At 48.3% G+C, this 18,415-nt stretch overlaps 1 protein-coding gene across 1 annotated transcript in view; it reads left to right on the forward strand.

The window, feature by feature from the left end:
* Csmd2 (CUB and Sushi multiple domains 2) overlaps positions 1 to 18,415 on the forward strand; it is a 575,103-nt gene that overhangs the window by 349,081 nt on the left and 207,607 nt on the right. The window contains exon 13 of the mRNA XM_029476560.1: positions 9,968 to 10,150. Within this exon, the coding sequence (XP_029332420.1) occupies positions 9,968 to 10,150 (183 nt within the window). The remainder of the gene's footprint in view (positions 1 to 9,967; positions 10,151 to 18,415) is intronic.

Genomic DNA, 18,415 nt, shown 5'->3' on the forward strand with positions numbered 1-18,415 from the left:
AACATCTATCTGTTCTACTGAGCCCTCTGGACATAGCTGGCTCCTTTGCTTCATCCCTTAGGGCAGGGGTGCTACTCTGGGGCAGGCAGGCAGCTCTGTAGCCTCCCCACGTTAGGAGTTCCTCCCTACCCCAGGGCTGGAGAATCGTTTGCTGCACAAACATGAGGACCAAGGTTTGGGTTCCCCAGAGCCTACATGAAAGAGCTGGGCATGGTGGGGTACAGTCGTAATCCAAAAGCTGGGGGTGAGAAAAGGGGTGGGTCCCCAGGGCATACTGGTCAGGAAGCCTAGCAAAATTAGTCCAAATGAAGGAGAAAGATCCTGCCTCAAAAAGGTGCACAACGGTCTGAGGAACAACACACACGCACACGCACATGCACACGCTACATGAGCATTTATATACACCAGAAGAAAAAGAAGAAATTATCTCCTCCATTGTTAAAAGCTTAATCTCTAGTGGCAAAACTGGAACATTTTTTTTTCCTAATCTGTTTGTCATCCTTCCAGGTTGGGTAGAGGAGGAGGAGGAGGCTCGGGAATATCGGAGCCCTCTGAGCCTCAAAACACAGTCTCCCTCCATGGGGGCGCCAGCTGTGGGAAACCCATTCACAGTTGCGATTGCTTCGCTTCCCAGTAGAACCAGAAATATTTAAGGAACAGGCAATTAGCACTTACCAGAAACATTATAAAATTACACACAACTTGCTAACAAGTTTTCACATCAATCTGGATGTCTCTTTGCTTCCTGACTGGAGCCTGGGATCTGGCAGCTTGATGCTCAATCTGGGAGGTTGACCCAGGGGAGGAGCAAGTAGCCACCCCACCCCCACCCCACCCCCACCCCCCCGCACCTCGCTCCTGAGGATGGAGGTGAAGAGCAGGGAGGATCATTCAGGAAGGATGCCCAGGGACTCGTGACAGAAATGAGATCATCTGTTGACTCATGCCCCTGAGGTCTTATGATGTATTAGAGACACCATTCAGGACACCGAGGCTGTCTCTGCCTTCACCCACTTTGTAGACTGTTTTCACAAGCATGGGGTAAGTGTTAGAAGATGGGGAATCAAACAGAGTGGCCTCTGACCTTGCTTGAGGGCACCGGGGAAATGAATGGAAGTTCTTAGGGGACCTGATGTCAGAAACTCAGACGACTTTGAAGGACACAGAGGAGGGGATGTCAGACTCGCCTGAGAGAAGGGACATGTTGGCTGGGAAAGATGGCTTGTTGAGGGGGTGGGAGACTGGGGAGATGGCTCACTAGGCAAGTGCTGCCCTGCAGTCATGGGGAATCTTAGCTTGGATACCCAGAACCATGTAAAAGCTGGGCACAGTAGCTCATCTATAGCCCCGACAATGAGGAGGCAGAGACAGGTGACTCCCTGCCAATGAGCTAGCCTTACTGAACCAGACAAGGTTGAGTTCAGTGAGAGACCCTGTCTCAGAAAATAAGATAGATAATATCAGGAAGACACCTGATATCAAACTCTGGCCTACACACAAGGGTGTTCATACATGCACAGTTGCACACGTGTTCATGCCCAGGATTACACACAAGCATACCCACAAACATACATGTGAGGATGTACACACACAGAGACAACACACACAAGACATTTCTAAACATTAAAATCTCTACCAAAATCAGTTTTGAGAGTGAGTAGCGAGAAGGTGCCCAGACTGCCTCTGAGGGCAAGGCTCATGTCCCCTTTTCTGGCACCTAACTGAAGAAGGGCACAGGAGCACTTCCTGAAAGAGGCAGCATTGGTCCAGGCTTATAATGAAGCCAAAGGCAATGACTGAGCAGGAACAGCTCCACTCCCTTTAAGGACTCGTTGGCCCTGGTCTCACCCAATGCCAGGTGCCTAGCCAGCTCAGCTTCTCACCTGCTATTTTCAGAATAACCTTACATGTTACCTAGTTCCCCCAAACTCCTCTTTCTGGTACTTAATGACCCTCCTTTGGGCCCTGGCCCCATCAGAAGTGAGATACTTGCATTTCAGAAATGCTACCTGGATATCTAAGACGTTAAATATTGACTAGAGCCGAATACAACACCCAGAGTGTAGATCACCGTGGCAACAGGACACAAAAGGAGCTCCTGTGATGGCCTAATGAGTCTAAGGAGGCCCAGATTGGATGTACTTGGACTGACACTGGAAGATGACTCGGTCTGACAGACAAGCAGGGGGTGTTCATTTTAGAAAGAGCAGACAGCCGGTGCCCAGTTCCTGCGTGGGCAAGCTGGCAGGGCTCTGCAAACAAGAGACCATGATAACAATGAGGAAGTGCCACCTCGTTGCTGAATCTGCGCCACGTTCCAGGCATCTTGGCCGCCAACTTATACACACATAAGCTCGTTCAGTCCTCAGAGTGACTGGTCAATAGAGCTGTTATTACAATTTCCATTTTATGCAAAACAAAATCTAAAGGTCAGAAAGGACTGGCAGTGTGGTCTGGGGAGTTAGATGGTTCGGTGGTTAAAGCTCTTGCCGGGCAAGCATTAGGACCCGAGTTCAGATTCCAGAACCCACACAAAGCTGGACACAGCAGCACTTGTCTGTGATCCAAGCATCTCTCTGGCAAGATAGGAGGCATAAACAAAAGAATTTCTGGAAGCTCACAGGTCCGCAAGTCTGACATCTAGAAGAGACAAAGAAACTGTTTCAAACAAGTTGGGAGGCAAGGACCAAAACCCAGGCTTGTCCTGTGACTTCACACCATGTTCCATGCCATGCACATCCCCACACAAACACACACGAACACACCGATTTTTTTTATAATAACAATGTGATCCAGGCCTAATACATAGTATCAAAACCAGGATTCAGGTTGAGTATGCTGTGGTCTCACAGCCATCATGACATCACGTCACATCCCAACAGGCCACTCTGCTTCCTGATACACCAACTCCAAGGTGGGTGCTGGCCAAAGATGAGACCATGGGGAAGGGGGAGACAGAAGCTCTACCTAAGCAGGAGGTGGAGGTTTAACCTGAAGACTTTAGGAAGCTGTGGGGAAACTGAGCAAGAGACAGTATGACCTAATAGTAAGTTTTTGTTGTTGTTGTTGTTCTTTGTTTTTGGTTTTTCGAGACAGAGTTTCTCTGTGTAGCCTTGGCTGTCCTGGAACTCACTTTGTAGACCAGGCTGGCCTCAAACTCAGAAATCCGCCTGCCTCTGCCTCCCGAGTGCTGGGATTAAAGGCATGTGCCACCATGCCCGGCTTAATAGTAAGTTTTTAATGATCTTATACCATATCAAAGAATATGGTGTAGAGCAGAGAGGTAGAGAGCCACCAGCTGCCATCCCAGTTGGGATACTATGAAGCCTGAGTTAAGACAGAAGAATTGGGGAAACAGGGTGTCAGGTTGTTCAGAAGAGCAGCTGAGAAAGGTCCTGCTGGAGTGAGGGGAGGGAAGAGTCTCCACGAAGCCTCCCCAACACATCCCTGACTGAGTTCTCCTAGACAGGGCTCAGAGGTCAGGCAGCTCTGGGTCTTCAGTGCTCACTCAGCCTGGCATTTGGCACAGTAAACACCTGGTCTACCTTGTGCATTGCACCAAACATCGGCTGTGCTCTAGCAGAGATCGACGATGCCCGAGCAATCCAGGTCTGCTTCCATAAAGCTTTTCCTCCAGGATGGGCCAACAAGAAGCAAGGAGACCATGGAGCTGGTACAAGGAAGGTTGTCACATTGAGGGCTTAGCTTATCCCTGATGCCCAAGAAGGTGGTAGATGCCAAGTGGGGATTATTGGCGGCCCCCTTTCCCACAGTAATGTCCCCAGCATCCAGGACATTAACCAGCAGAATACACAGAAGACTACAAGCTGCGAGGGATATTTGGTGCCATGAAGGGAAAGAGCAGCAGGTTGAGAGAAAAAGTAGGCGGGTGACATTTAAGGTGAGGCTGAGGCAAGTGTCTTGGAGGAGGTGACCTGGGGTGGTCATATGAAAAGCAGGAGAGAAAGTTCTACCTTGGGTTGAGGCCCCACAAAGAGATAAAGCAGCAGACACAGCAACGCTGTCTGGACGGGCAGCAGAGAGCGGTCCAGATTGAGCCCCCCAACCCCCACCCCGGCTCCCTCCAAGTGGTTTCCCTTCCCAGAGCACATCAAAGGCCTCAGAATACAGAGAGAACACACGATGCCATCCCTTCTGTGCAGACATTGTCATAAAAGAGGATTCCAATTTAGTGTCCAAAATTGAAAAGCCCATGAAAGACGGGGCAAAACCTGAGAGTCTAGCACAAATGACAGGGCTAACACAAGCAAACAGGAGGGAAGCAAAGACAACAAGGCCAGTCCCCTCCCCACACGCAGACATCTGAGGCCCCCTGGCTTGCTCTCAGTGGGCCAAAGGATCAGGGTGGGTATACACTTACAAAGTGAAATTGGGTTAAACCAAATGATGGGGAACTGCAAGGCTGACTTCTTTTCTCCAAGTCAAAATTGCATTGATCTATTTATAATCCTGGGTGCCGACATCAGAGATGGTAGGTGTCTGGCCAGGAGGGGTCTTTACTCCAGGCAGAGGCTCACGGGAAGCCTCTAACAGCAGGCAGAGCCTCCGTTTCTATGCCTCCAGTTCTGTGATGGGCTTGGGGAGAAGACCCAGGACAGAAATCAGCCCCTGCTCCTCTCCCTTAGAAATAGCTCCCCAATTCTCAACCCTACCCTCACTCCTCATCACCCCACCTCCAGATCTGAGCTCTTCAGACAGCTCATCTTCGCTACCTGGCCCTTTGTAAATGCTTCTTTGGACCTGTCTTCCTTGAGGTGAGCACCATCAACCTCCTCCTCCCCCTTCCCCTCCTTCTCCTCCTCCTTCTCCTCCTCCTCCTCCTCTTCCTCTTCCTCTTCCTCCTCAGGACTAACAGCTCCTTCCCTCACATTGGAGGAGGCACCTGAGGTCCATTTTCCTCTATGCTGCGTGCTCTTCTCCTTGGGCGCCACACACTCTCCAGCCCCCTGCTTCCTCCTCATCACTGCCCCCTGTTCTCTGCTTACCACATGTTTTGCCACCTCCTTGTCTCTCACACCTCAGTCTTCTCACTTCATCTCAGGTATGGATCCATTCTCCAGCTCTGCTGGAATCCAGGGCCATGCCACCTGCTCTGGGACATTTTGTCTGTTGGCGCTTTCTCTTATCAGCCAGCCTTGTTCCCATTGGTTATCTTTCCCTTGGACTCACTATCTCCGCCCTTAGCTCTCACCCTCATCCTTTCCATCCTTACCCCATACCCTTGTAACAAAATAGGATTCCATTTTAGTATCAGAAATCGAAAAGCCCAAGAAGATGTGGCAAGGTGGGGTGGAGGTTGTAACCCTGGCTACCTCTCAGCCACTGCTGTGCCAGAAGTGTCAGCTCCTTTGCTTCACTGGTTACATGGCTAACACACAGTCAAGTCCACCATCTCTTTCGGGTCTATGTGAGCAAGGCAGGCAGTGCTGCCAGATAACAGATCCATGGCTGTCCACTGAGCTTCAGTCTCCTGTTCTCTAGAGAGACAGCTTTAAAAGCTTTAAAAGGACTTGTCAGTATCCAGTCTTGCTTCCCATGACAATTACCTCACTTTTGACAAAGACCTTGGACCTCCTACTCCACCTGAAAACTCATTGCCATACTGTCCTCATTCACACCTGTCAGTGACAAGTCTCTGCCCTGGTCACTAAGGCCAGCCAACCAGTATCCACAGGGTTTCTGCTGCTTCTCCCTCTGGAGCCTCCCACTGCCCTTCCCTGCTCTCCATAGACTCTGAGCCATTCGGTCTCCATCAACATCCCCTGCCTCCCTCTCATTCTTCCCAGATATTAAACTATGGCCAAGCTCATTCCATCTTTAGAATATCCTAAGCACCATCCAAAGGTGGCTACCTAAGAGTTATGACCTGATCTTTTTCCTCTCGGCTAAAAAAAAAAATGCTTTTTTTGAAAGTTCTCTGTTTCTTCTATTGTGCCATCTTCCCTTCCCACTAGGCACATGGTATCTCATGATACTGGTCCTCACAGCATCCACAATGGTCACTCTTTAGTCCTCTGCTTTCAGCCCCACTCTTAATTTTCCTGTCTATTGATCTCCTTAGCTCTGTGAAATCCCCCCCAACTTGCCTTGGGAGATTCTACTCTACTACTGCTCCCCCAAAGCGACATCTCTTCTCACCTTGCTTGGTTGGTCTCATACTTCTGGCTCATGCACAAGTTACATTTTCAAATTCTGTACTTCTGCCCTATACTTGATCTAGGTAACTGTTCCTTAGTGGAAATTCCTCAAAACACAGCATGCCTTTGTGAACCTTCATGCGGTCTCCTGCTTCCTGAGTTCTTGTCTGAGTACGCCCTTGTGGTCAGGCCAAAACTGCAGGTATGGTAGACCTTGGCCCCTCCCTTACTCCTATATCCTTATTCTTTGGGACAGCTGGTGGCTTCTTCAGAGTCCTCACATCTTCCTGGTTCTCTCCATCCCCTCTGCCTAGACCCAGTGTGTGATACCATCAGAACATCTCCCAACAACAGAGGCTCCACAGAAGCAAGGCATCTATCCTCCCTGGTCCAAACTGCATTTTCTACCACCCATACTAAACTGACAGTCCCAATATTTATTAAGTGAACAAATATGAACGCTCTCCTAGCCTCTAGCCAGCTACTCTTAGACCATTCCCTAGACAGGAGCCAGAGTGAGCTCCCACATATACAAGTATGTCCTCCCAAGTAAAGTAGGGTCCTTTATCAGCTTCCATTACTGAGTATCGAAAGTCCAGTCTTGCTCATAGATCGAGCAGGCCCTTGTCTTACCTGTTACATGGGCTGGTCTTGCCGATCAGAGCAGTCCCCAGCCTCATCCCTATCCACCTTTCAGTAGGCAGGAACATGGGAAGTGGTGATACCTGAAGCCAGCCCCCTGCCTGTGGGAATCAGATCCACCACTTTCGAGCTCTGTGACCTTTTGTAGTCTTTGTGCCGTGTATCTTTGTGCCGGTTCCCCCTCCTGTAAAATGGGGAGGAAATAGTATCTTCTATTAGAGATTCTGTAAGGGTGACATGAGTTAATCTATAACATGCTCACAGCGGCCAGGGGCTGGAGTCAGTATGCAGAGTGCTAATTCCATAAATGAAAGGTGGTTGTGGTAGCACTGACTCAGCAGGTTGTTCACAGACATACTGCAGACCACTGTACAATCCTGCATCTGGGACTTGGTTTCTTCCCTTCACCCCGGGAGCCCTGCCCCTTCATCTCACCGCCAAGCCTTTGACCACTGTCTCCTCTGTGGTCTTAGGCCTCAGCACAAAGCATATCTTCTCAAAGAAGTGTTCTCTGGCCCAGGGCTGGGATTCCATGAGGTGGGCAAGATGCTCACTCTAGGCACACGATTTGAGAGTGGGGCCCCAACTCAACTTTTAAGATAAATAGCATATAAGACAATATTTTTAAAATCAAGACTAACTGAAAAAAAGTCATGGCTTTAAATAAAAAAACGTGTTTTAATTGAAGACAAGCCGAGATGCCAGGATGAGGGTAAGAGGGGAGATAAGCCGTCCAAGTACAAGGCTGGCATCAGTATTGGTTTTAAATGGTACATATGTTAATTATGATCTTCTTAAAGAGACACTATAACATGTTACGATTGAGCTGTCAACAGAATAATAATAATGAAAAGAATTTGTCTTACGGAGTCCTGGAGGCACTAAACACTTTGTGTGCCTTGCTCTCAGCATCCTGTCTTCAGCTGAGACCCCATGTCATAGACCATGTTTCCTCCTCTGGATGTTCCAAGTTGACAAATGATTTCTATCTCCAGTGTCTGGCATAGGCCCCAGCACACAGAAGACACTTAGTGTATACCTGCTCTTTCCTTGCTGATAGGGAGAAATTAGCCAGGTGTGGTTATGTGGAAAGAGAATTGACTACAGAGTGGGGACCGAGAAGACCATCCCCATCCCAAAACGCATGCTCTCTTGAGCCAGTCAGAGCCTCAGACAAGCTGAAGGCAGTCACTCGGGCAGATGTACCCTACTCTTATATTTTGTATGGCGGGGCCTCACTAGGGAACCTTAAATACGGGCTCTGTCTTCCCATGCCAGGCAATGTTTACTATCATTGCCCTGACAGTTCTTGCATCCCAGAGAACATGTTTGGGGACACTGGCAGAAGGTGGGTTCTGATGTTTATTTCTTCAGATCCCTTTATCACATGGGGCCTTTCTTCCTGTCCTTTAAATGACTGGAGTTCTAGAATCTGAAGCAACCCCTTCCTTGGATGATTTGGTGTGGCCCCATCCCTGTCCCTTAGCATACACAAAGCCAGCTGCAAAGGAACCTGAATATGTAAATTCAGCCAGTGTGTTTGTGTGCGTGTGCGTGTGCACAAGCATGCGTGCACACATACGAGAGCTGATTTGTACTGGAGATTGCTCGGCGCTTGCACATGGTCATGCTGACCCCTACATTCTGGGATCCCTACTGCTTGACTTGGAACACACAACTTGGAATGAGCTCCTCACACAGCATGCTTTGTCCTGGCTGCTCTCAGCAGAGAGCAAGAGACTTGGGGGATAGTGTGAACGTGACCATCAGGAGCCTGCGCATCAGTGACTGAGCCTTTGTGGTCAGTTCAGAGAAACAGCTCAGCTCCTAGCAAGAAAGCTTTTTCAGAATCACACAGTGACTTCTGGAGACCTTGGCTCCTGACCACTCATAATGACATCCACTGAAAAGACAGGGTCCCTTCTGCCTGAGAGTCCTGGAAAGCTTCCCAACACTCCCCTCTCGGAGAATCTACAACCTGCTCTCCCAAACCACAGGCCTCTCTTAGTCTTCTTTCACCACCAGACATTTTCTCAATGACTTCCTGTCTCCTTGTAGGCCATTTTCCTCCTTAGACGGAGCTTCTCCTCCAACCCCAGCCCCCTCTCTCCCTCTCATAGCACAGAGCTGGGCAAAGGGTAACTCAAGAACCCCTAAAGTTGCAGCCAGGACAGACTCCTTGCCTGAAGCACCTGGGTCCTGGCTGACTCATGGGGAGTGGGGTGGGGGGCCCTAAGCTGCTGAGATCCACCAGGCTGTACTGTCTCATTCCCCACCCCACCCCCCAAGGCTGACTCAAACTTCAAGTGTACTTAATGAGTCGTTTGTTTCTTTTTATCCACTACTGTTTCAAATTGAATCTACCAAAAAGTTTTTTGAAAGGCTTCTGTGTCAGAAGGAAACCAGTATTGATTCCCATTTACTCTGGCTTGCAAGGAAGGCAGGCAGCACAGGACCACTGCTTCTTGCCTGAGCTCATGACACGGGTGGATGGGCCATTCTTCAAATCTCTCCAGCAGTGTTCACAAGTCAGATGCAAAGTGCAACCCAGGCAGGATGTCAGCAAACTTTGGGACGTATTAGCTCCCGGGACAGGTCTAATGCAGAATAGAATTAAAGACTGAAAGGTTTATTTTGTTTTATTATATCAGGGGGACAGTGCCCACCTTGCTGGGGCTCCGGCCATGGCAATGGGGCTTGAGACCTGGCTTGCCCACATCTCTGACACAGCAAGAGGCTAAGAGCTCAGGCCAAGTAGAACCAGAAGCAGATATCCCTCAAGGCTCTCTCTCAGCAACCCACTTCTGTTAACCAGGTTACTGTCCCAGAAGCTTCACAACCTCTCAAAACAGTACTACCAGATGGGGACTCCCGAGTGCTCAAACACATGAGCCTGTGAGGGAGGTTTCACATGCAAGACTGTAACACCCATCTTTCATGGACGAAGATATCCAAGTCTCTGAGATATAGCATGTGAACAGAGAGTCATGGGCATATTATAACTGAAGGCCCTATTGTCCTAGGGACACTGTCCTACCGAATTTATGAATCCCACGTTCTAACTCATTGTAGGATAGCAACAGAGCACACAGTGGGGAACACATGTTGTCAGGACAGATGTAACGTCACCTTCTCTGTCTCTTGTTTTCTGTCTTCTTGTCTTTCAGAGATCGAACAGGGCAGTTGTGGAGACCCTGGCATCCCTGCCTATGGCCAGAGAGAAGGCTCTCGCTTTCGCCATGGTGACACACTCGAGTTTGAATGCCAGCCTGCCTTTGAGCTGGTGGGGCAGAAATCAATCACGTGCCAAAAGAATAACCAGTGGTCGGCTAAGAAGCCAGGCTGTGTGTGTAAGTGAGCAGGGGTGGCCACTGAGGGGACTCCCTGGAGAGGCAAGCTGGATCTGGAGCTAAGGTCCTGTCCTTGTAAACCTACAGTGGGTGTCCACAACTCCATTTGGGGTGGTTTCTCTTGTCCCTAGAAAGGTGACTATCTGGGTCCCCACATCTAATGTAGAGTACAGCTCATGATCTTTGTAGACCTTCTTTGACATAGTGTAACCATCGATGATGACCCTTTAATGCAAGGTAGAGATGGCTGAGCATGGCCCACAGAGGTCAGAGCAAGACATTCCCCCTCACTCTTGTCATCACCGCAACACAATGCTATTGTGGGATGGGCAAGATGTCTCTAAGTTCCTAGGCAATGTACCAGGCTTGGAGTGCTACAGGGATCAGAGGACTTGGGGAGGGGAGTGTTTCCCATGATCACACCATCTCCTGTGGCATTAGAGATAAAGGAGGGCTCCCTCTATCCTTGAGTGGCTGACCTTTTGTGGGGGACAATGGAAGTGAGTGGTCTGTTCTATGGAGATAAGAAGGCAGCCCATCATCTTTCTTGTATGTGTTGGACATACTTTGTGGCACCACAAACATCTCACTGTTTGTTAGTCACAGTGAGATTCTAAGTGCAAGGGGCTGTTGGTGATGGGGGTTGGGAGCAACACAGTTGGTGTCAGGAGGTTCTAGCTTCTCTGGGCTGTCTTATCCTAACCTTCTTAGCCTTCAACACTCAACTCCTCCATCTCTTTCCTTGCATTCTCAGGGGAGGGCACTCTGTCCGACCCTCCAATCTTCCATCCACCATAGTGGACAACTCAGGACCTCTGAATTCTGCATGCTGCAGACTGAGAGTTCTTTGGGGATGCGGGTGGGATCTTGGTGATGAGAATGGCGGGGTGAGTTGGGTCGTACCACAGGGGATTATGCTGCTCAAACTAAAAATAAATTGCTTTGTCTGACAAAGCATTTTCTATGACTGATAAGTTTATGTAAAAATTCTTCAGAGCTTTAAAGATCAAATCATTCTCAGCTCCATATGGACTAGCTCTTAGTGGGGGAAAAAATTAAATTGCATGATATCTGCCCAGGCGTGCTCTCGGTGTAGGTGGGAAACATTGTCTGCCAATGTTGGCCCCATTAAGTACTAGGAACCGTGGCGATATGAGGATCAGGGATAGTTAGCAGGGGCAGCTCAGAATAAGCAACCAAAAGCTCTGTTGACACAGTAGAACCAAGCGAGGCAGAGTGGGGCAGAGCTGCTAGCTGGAGGTCTTAGCTAAGCTAAGAAGGCAAGGCCCAGCTATGAGACTTCCCCCAGGCAGTGTGGAGCTTAATTTTTGAAGTTTATCTTGAGTTTCGTGGGAACAAACTGGGAGGAGCCAAGTGGGAAGGAGATGTATTTATGGGGAGACCCAGCTCCTCGATCCCACTAGCCAAAAAAAAAAAAAAAAAATGTGTTTAGCAAGCAGAAGGCAGGCTGAGGAAGGATAGTGAGAGCCGATAGAGGCCTCCAGGAAGGAGCTTGACCCTGTGCTTCTGAAGAGCAGTTCTAGAACATTTTTCTAGAATCCTCCGGAAGGGCCAAAACCCTTGAATTGCTGGCCAGCAAGCCCCTCATCTCCAGAAGGAGCGTGTCACAAGTAGCTGAGAAGAGGAAGACTGGGCTCTACTGGCAGCAGTGGTTTCAGCTGTGCTCTTTATGATTTGGAGCAAGGATGAAGGACCAGGGCTTGTTAATGAGAACCACAAAGCTGGTACTCTGGGGGTAGCTGTCACGAGATGCTCTCTGGAAAGTTCTGCTATGGAAGGGGACCCCGTGTGTGTCTTCAGGCACCTCTATCAGTTGGCCGTGTCTGCTTCCTTGGGTTTAGAACACAGCTTGAGTCCCAGTAAGATTGGCTTGAGCAGAGGATGGCAGGCAGAACCAGCTCTCCCCACATACACCACAGAGGAAGCCCGTCTTTGTACCTCAGAGTACAAATGTGACATGTTGCTATCTGTCTCCATCGCTGCTCAGTCTCTGGTACTCAACTCATGCTTTCATAGGTCCCAGTCTTGCCCTCAGGGAGCTCACGGTCTAGAAGGGAGAGAACAGTGCTAAAATTACTCAAGATTCCCAATCTAGAAACCCCTCGCTGAACTTCCCAGCTCGAGCAAAACTATCTCTTCTCCGGGAGCCCACTGACCCAATAGGGTAGCCATCTACTCTCACTCCCAGAGGCTTGCATCTCCAGGATCATATTTATAGCAAGAGAACTGTAACACGAGAGCCCCTGTCCCCCTTTGCCCAGTGAATGCTTGGAAACTGGTCTCCAAAATGGGCCATCAGGGCCCAGGTCACACTTTGACACAGAGATACTTCTGCTCCCGACTCTAGATCAAACCCACATCATAGTTTCTGATCAATAGGAAGGGGACAGCGTCTGTAAATGTCTATAAAAATATAAAATAGTTGCCTGTCTGTGTTGTACAGTGTCCTTGCACATACACACAAAAGCGCTTCTGGCTAAAGGCAGCTCATCTAGAGAGTCACCCCCCCCAAGCACACACACACACACACACACACACACACACTAGTCACAGTAAACATCAACACAGCACTTAGCCAAATAATGTGGCTCTCTCTTTCATAGGAGTTAGAAGGGGACCAGGGAAATTCTTTTGATGGCTGAAATGTCTCCGAATGATTGTTCAAAGAAGTGTGAAATGCTGCTCTGTTCTGTGGAAGGATTTCCTTCAGAACAGCTCCGTCCTAGGGAGTTGCCCTGCCAAACCCACACACAGCCACACCATCTTCATGTTGCCCAGTATTTTCTGCAGCAAGCAGTGACTTCAGCATCCCTCACTGGCTTCTGAGACGCCCTCACTGTGGCGGATGCTCAACCAATGACTTTCCCCATCTCGGGTTGCCTCTCATGTTGAAGTGCTCCAACTCAGCATGTAGAGACAGCTCTTTCCCTCTCTTTCTCTTGTCCTCCTCAGTCAGTCCGCCTCTCCAAGGACCACTGCTCCATATCAGCCCAGAGTGGAAGCACTCGCCGTCCGGTCAGCCATGTTGACTGTCTGCCCTGTGCCAAGTGCCAAACGCACAGGTTCAGAGCTGTTCCATTCCATCTCTGCTTTGGGAATTTGCTCACAGTGAGTGTCCTGAAGACAGTACCCTGGAAAGGGAGCCCATCTGCCTTACAGAACCTCTGCTTGTTTTAACTTCATCCTTAGCAGAGATCACAGAGCCTCTTCTAGATGTCATCGGGCAGGGCAGTCAGTGCCATTTTCTAGAGAAACAGTGGGAAGGAAGAGACAACTAATGTGGAGGGGAGGGTGGTTTGCATAGTCCTTGATGCTTTGTTGACAGGCTAGCTGCGCACTTCACACTTCATAAAGAAGGCAGGAAGCCAATTATCAGCCCATTAGCAGCCACTTTCCATGAGGCTGCCCATCAGCCCTCACCAGGGCCTGGCCAGGAGCATATAGAACTCACCCCCTCCTGTCCCTCCCCTCCCCCCGTCTTTTTTTTTTTTCCATAAGAAAGTGTGAATCCTAATTGCTCTGGTCTTAACGTATAGGGTGGGTGTGAAATAAGAAGGTGAGGCCTCCTGGAATGTATGCAGTTCAAAGTATGCATCAATGGCATAGTCTTGAGAGTTCAAGCAGGGAGAATTGAACCCTTGGGTGCTCGGGGAAGATGCTCAGAGGATGCTGGGATGGAGCTTGACTTTGAAGATAAGGAAGAAGGGTACCTCCCCATAGGGTTGCTACAAGAAACAGTCTCTTCCTGGTATCTATCTACCTGTCCTTTCTCCCATTTGTCCCCAAACCCCATCCTACCAGGAGAAAGTACTGCCTAGATTATAGGGCTATCTAGCTACCTTTTCAGCAGCTAGAAGGTTAGTTACAGTTTTCAGGCTCTGGTAATGCTGATACTTTGTCTCAGAGAATTGGGTCTTTAGTAACACGTCTGTCCTCTACCACACTGAATACCACCACCATGGTGCTAGCCAGGACATCCAAAAACCTCTCTAGACACCGGCAGGCACTTTTTGGTGGAAATTAAGATAAAGAGCCATGCTCCAGTCTCAAGAGGTCTCCTGTATTTTTGAGGCTATAGCTAAACTCTGAAGCATCCTGATGATGAGAGAGCATGTGGCAAAGAGGAGGCTGATGGTTTTTAATGTGTCCCGTGTCATTGGGAAGATGTGAATCTTCGCTATAATGTTTGCAGAGCATTTCTTCCCTCTGACTATAGATGAAAGAAAAAAAAAAAAAAAACAAGTTCAAGGGGATAGAAGTACTAACTCAGGCTATGCAGCCATCACCCGATAGGAGAGAATAGGAGACATTCATTGACAGAGCAGTAAACAGAAACCAGATTTCCCCTCCCAAGTCCTGTATGTTTTCCATCACAGCAGATTCTCTGAATCTGAGGGCTCAACTGAGAAGCAGAGTCAAAGAAAGAACACTTAGGATCAGGTACTGAGCTGGAGTGTGGAAGCATCCTGTTGGCTGGGTTTCCCAGGGAGTTAAATACAGCTCTCAGGAGGGCAGCATATCCTAGAAGGGTAGGTCCAGGACTCTCAGGGAAATGTGCCATACTCTGGTAAGGAACCCTGTGCCTCACCTCCTCTTCTTCTCATCCCTTCTGTCCATCCCCTCTCTATCCATCTTCACTTACAGAACAGCTCTCTGTGTACAAACTCAGTGGCCAGGGATGGTCTGTCTGTTCCCCGTTGTATTATAAACTGGAGTACTGGGGTGCGTGTGGGGGACCCCGTGGGAGTACCCTGCTCCCGCTAAAGGGTGACTTGTGCCCATACCACATGCTACAACTCTAATATCCAGAAGCACTCACAGCTCAAGGAGCAACACCCAATACAGAATTTGGGTCTATTCTAGAATTTTTAAAGTTTATGTAAATAGGATGATTTAAATACAGTTTTCAGAATTTAAATCAAATGTTCTCACTCTCCCTCCCCTAAGTGACAAGTAGTTTCACACTGATCCATCCTTCTTTTCTGCTGAAGTTCGACTCCTCTTCCCACCCGCACGTAATCCAGGTCACACTGGGTATACCATTTTGCATGCTGTGTTTCAAACCCCACACCATGTTGTATACCTTGCCAGGGTGCTACATATCTTCTCTGCTCACATTATCAAAACCCAAGGGAATATTCTGCCTAGTGAATGGGCCAAGACTCATGCAACCAATTATGTGCAATTATTTTACATAAGACGATAATGGAAATCTCGATGCATATGGCTTCCTTCTCCTTGTGCTACTTTCTAAGGATAAATTTCCAGAAGTTAGGTCATCAGGCCAGTAGATGAACTTTTTTTTATAACTCTATAAATATATACTGTTGTGTGTACTCCCACCACCACCACCAAGTATTGTTCCCATTCATAATGCCAGTAGCAAAATCTATTAGCCTAAGATTGCTAGGTATGTGGCTCTCTCCCTCTCCCTCTCCCTCTCCCCCTCCCCCTGCCTCTCTCTCTCCCTCTCCCCCTCCCCCTCTCCCCTCCCCTTCTTCCCCTTTCCCTCTCCCTCTTTCCCTCTCCCTCTTTCCCTCTTTCCCTCTTTCCCTCTTTCCCTCTTTCCCTCTTTCCCTCTTTCCCTCTTTCCCTCTTTCCCTCTCCCTCTCCCTCTCCCTCTCCCTCTCCATCTCCCTCTCCATCTCCCTCTCCATCTCCCTCTCTTCAACTGCCTTCACCTTTACAGAGAGAACAACCTAATGGCTCTCTTTCCATAGGTGACATATGAAATAGCTTGCCACCTTTAACAGCTTCATTAGATCTCCATATTTATGTGGCCTCTTTAAATGTGAGAATCTAGTAAGTGTATATTGAATATACCCTTAGAACATACATCAGTTGATTACTGGGAACTTCCCAAGATCCTGGTAAAAGCTGTGAACCCAAGGCTGAGGGGCATAGGGCTTGACCCCACAAACCTCTCCATGGAAGACAGACCCCATTATGTGAAGTTGTCCCTGTGAGTCAGATTTTTTTTCCAACAACAGGTCTTAGTGTGGCTAGCACACTTTGGTTTGTGTCACTGTGAGTCTCATGTGCAGCTGATACGGCCACAGTTGCTGACCAGTCTGCAATGACCAACAGACCGGGAATCATCAGTTAGAAGACTGGACCTGAGAATGTAGGTCAAAATTGGGGCCACGTTGGAAAGGGAGACATCTGTGTGGAAGTAGTGAGTTCTCAGAGGACCCATAGGACAAGTGTAAGCCTTTGCACAAGGGTGTGTCCCAGGAACACATGCATAGGATTGCAAGTGTGTGTGTGAAATCGTGCACACATAAGCACACACCTGTCCATTGATGCTCACGCATGCACATGTAAGCAGGCATCTGTTCACAAAAGCATGTACCTATAAGCATCCACACATAAGCACACATCTGTACATATGTGCATGCATGCACATGCATATCCATTCACATCCATGCATATCTATGCACACACCTGCACACACATACACACATGTTCATTTGCATTGAACTTGGGTGCTTGGGTCTGCAGTGTTTTTTAGAATGGTTGTAGGTCATGTGAGTGAAGGACAGTGGGATCCAGTGACAATAAAATCTGGCAAGAGCCTTGGAATCCCTTTTAGAGAAGCAGATCTGAAAGGGATGTCAGGGGTGCTGGGATTTCCATCTTGGTCACTAGATAAGAGCTGTCCTGGATCCAGCCCTGGATCCTTGTGTGCAAGTCTAGGAGGCTTGGATTCTCCTTTCCAGTAGGAAGGTGCTCATTCCACTGGACAAAAGCTCCATAGGGCCTTCACACACACACACCCTTTACCAGTTTATTTCACTATTTTTTGTGTTTTGCTGTTTTGCGTTGTAGAGTTGTTTTACATCTCCATGTAGACAAACTCCTCAATATTTGTGGTTTCTTTCCAAAGCTGACAAAGTTGTCATTCTGTCATGAATCTGAGAGACAGTTTGTTCTATTTTTAGCTATTTGTCGGTGATTTGATTTCTAAGCTGTAATTTGTTAATCCATCTGGAGTTTATCTAGATGAATGTATAATATTGTCCAAACTCATAGGCAGTCTTCCAACATAAGTTTTAAGTAATTCTCCTCCCTCGTGATCTGGGGCAAATAGATTGTTTTATCACGCTCTGAATCCTCAAATGTAGTTAAGTCTCCTTCCCCGAGTCGCCCTTTGTTCTCCTGTGCTGCGTCTGTCTCGGCCCTGGTATTGAATAATTTTAATTGTTGTTTTATAATATGTTCTAATATCTAGCACAGCTAAAAATGACTCCTTCCTCCCTTAATTATTTTCTCTTTCAGAATAGTCATTGTTATTCCCAACTGTTTGTTGTTCAAGATTAATTTTAGAATCATTTTGTCAGGGTAAAAATAAAAGCCTACTGGGATTTTGTGTGTGCACTCCTGTTAAACTATAAATTAACTCGAAGAAAATAGACGCTCTCCTAATACACCAGCTTCACACCTAGACACTGGCGTGTCTCTTTTGCTTCCTCTCCTTGCACTGGACTAAATATAACAGTTCTGTCGTGCACTACATAGAGGCCACAGCCGTAACTCCTTAGCTGTCTTTTTACTGGCAGGTGCTTTTTACATGACCTTGCCCACCTCTGTAACATGCACCATGCTCAGATGAAGTTTGCCCTCCTTTGTTCCCAACTAACTATAGCTGGCACCTGGTATCCCCTGTAAAGACATGATCCCAAATTTTCCAATTTCAAACATTCTCTCCTTTGGCTCTGAAAATATCGCAATAGCTAGAGCCCTTGGAAAATTGCCTTTTTCAAACACTTAGTGCCAGGGTTGGGATGGGCCAAGATCTGAAACCGTTAGCCTCTGCATGGGGAGCAACACTCCTGAGGACCTTGGCGCTGGGGCAAGAGCTGCCTGTGAGCTGTGTGAGCATGCTTGAGGAAATGTCCTCATTCCTCCAGGCTTCTGTCAAGGTCCCATCTACCTCAGAGCACTCGAAGAGATAAACAGGGAACATGGAAGTTCCAGGGTACCCCTCCCTCTATCCTCTAGTCCTCAAACACTGGGCTACTGAGAACCTGTGCCCTGGCCTTGCTGGTGATGTGCAATGTGGGGAAATGGCCTTTTCTTCGGGTGATTCACTGGAGAGCCTGTGGCAAGGACAGGAGGTGGGATTTATTTGTCACAGAACTGAAAATGTCATGGTGGCCATGGCTGTGAAGCATCATAGTGCCTTGGGGTCAACCTGGGCAAGGCAAGACAGAGATGAGAAAGTTCAGGGCTAAGGGAATTGCC

Source organism: Mus caroli, chromosome 4 (genome assembly GCF_900094665.2).
Source record: "Mus caroli chromosome 4, CAROLI_EIJ_v1.1, whole genome shotgun sequence".
NCBI classification, from domain to species: Eukaryota; Metazoa; Chordata; class Mammalia; order Rodentia; family Muridae; genus Mus; species Mus caroli.